This window comes from Chrysochloris asiatica, unplaced genomic scaffold, assembly GCF_000296735.1.
Source record: "Chrysochloris asiatica unplaced genomic scaffold, ChrAsi1.0 scaffold00277, whole genome shotgun sequence".
Taxonomy (NCBI): domain Eukaryota; kingdom Metazoa; phylum Chordata; class Mammalia; order Afrosoricida; family Chrysochloridae; genus Chrysochloris; species Chrysochloris asiatica.
Genome location: NW_006408795.1, coordinates 1,714,811 through 1,716,737, shown reverse-complemented (window position 1 = coordinate 1,716,737; position 1,927 = coordinate 1,714,811). Strand labels below are relative to the sequence as shown.

General features: G+C 42.6%; 1 protein-coding gene across 1 annotated transcript in view; it reads right to left on the bottom strand.

Moving 5' to 3' along the window:
* Window positions 1–248: 248 nt before the first annotated feature.
* ESYT2 (extended synaptotagmin-like protein 2) overlaps window positions 249–1,927 on the bottom strand; it is a 167,456-nt gene continuing 165,777 nt past the window's right edge. The window contains exon 24 of the mRNA XM_006874434.1: window positions 249–560. Within this exon, the coding sequence (XP_006874496.1) occupies window positions 249–560 (312 nt within the window). The remainder of the gene's footprint in view (window positions 561–1,927) is intronic.

The following is a 1,927-nucleotide window of genomic DNA, read 5'->3' as shown; positions in this document are numbered from 1 at the left end:
TATAGGGAATTTGGGCAGCACCTAAAGTGCTGTGGGTTAAGCACTGGACTGCTAACCACAAGGTTGGTAGTTCAAACCCACCAGCCATTCCCTGGAAACCCTACACAGGGTTGCTATGAGTTGGAACTGATTTCATAGCATTTCACAACAACAACAGAGACAGACAGAATCTTGAAGACCCCAGGCTTTTCTCCAGATTAAAAGACACCGTTGTTTTTGGCTGGGCACCTTGGTGTGTCTTCAGTGGCTTAAGTCCTTCCTGGGACTGGACTCAGTGCTTTGCTGGCAGCACTTGTGCCTCCTCCTAAGTCATCATCTGTCTTTACGCAGGGGGTGGGAGAAGGAACAATTATCCGAAGGCTGTAAGGAGGAGCCTGGGTTGTTTCTACCTCACACTCAGATTCTGCAGCAGACAATGAGGGAGAAATAACTACTACTTGATAGGTCCCTGAAGAAATATTCAGATTCCAGCAAGCCCCAAAGGAAAGGAATTGTTTGGACAAGAACCAGTTCTTATTTGGCCCTATATCCTCAGCAGAAGGCCTGGCACATTTTAGATGCTTAAAGAAAAAAATTCTGAATAAATGAATGAATGAGGTATGAGACACTTTCTCTCTGAAAACCCTTTAATGTAGTCAATGAGAAAAGATTTACAGAATTAAAATGGAACACATGGCAAGGCAATCTAAAACTAAGGACGAAGCTGTTGAGTATGAGGCAAAAGCATATAAAACTTGGCTAAAACAGTGTCTGATAATGCACCAAGTTAAAATCGCACAGTTAAAAAATTAATTGTATTTTTGTTAATTAATGTAGTCTAATTATTTACTTAATTTAGTTTATATTTTTACTGTCTAAGTCACAGTATCACATGGTTCAAAGTTCAAAAGCTATAAAAGGATATACAGCAGCATCTCCTCACGAACTGATTCGCAATTACCCAACTTTTCTTAAATATCCTTCCTGTTAAAAATATGTGAGAACCATGTCTGACTTCCCCTAGCTCCACAAGGGGGAAAGAGAATAAAACACAAAATAAGTACAAGGCCAGTTCCTATAAAGCAGAGGTCAAATATGCTTCCACCCTACAAACTTTTTACCCTATTCTGACACCAACCGTCGATCCCACATCTGGGATTGATAATCCTTTGCAATGGCCACACAGAATGCATAGCAATACTTACAATTATGGGATTTTTAGGGATGTGAACAGGATACAGCTCAGGATCAAAACGTCTTTTGTCTGCCATATTGTAGGCACACCTCAGTCCTGTCTTTGGCCTCTTCCCTACTAGGGCAAGTGTTACAAAACTCTTTTAGCCACTCTGTGAATGCCCACCAGGCACATTCTTTAAGTCAGTCTCCTGCCTGTAGGCACTCAGCTTTACTTAGTACATAGGCCTAGAGCCCAAAGCTGCTCTGTCTATCCATGCCACTGCCTCTGGCCATTGACTATTAACATAGCCCCTTGCCATCTCAAGTTCCACTCACACTCTTCCTTCTTGATGGTCCTAGGATCTTTCATCTCTGCTTCTGAGATTTGTTGTTATTGTAAGGTGCCCTCAAGTCAGTACCGACTCATAATGGCCCTATGCACAACAGAACGAAACACTGCCTGATCCTGGGCCAACCTCACAATTGTTGCCATTGATACTGCCACTTTGCTAATCCATCTCACTGGGGGTCTTGCTCTTTTTCTCTGACCATCCACTTTACCAAACATGATATCCTTCTCCAGCAACTGGTCCCTCCTGACAAAATATCCAAAGTATGAGAGACGAAGTTTGGCCATCCTGGCCTCCAAGGAGCACTCTGGCTGCACTTCTTCCAACATAGATCTGTTGGTTCTTTTGGCAGCCTATGGCACTTTCAATATTCTCCTCCAACACCATAACTCAAAAGCATCAATTCTTCTACCATCTTCCTT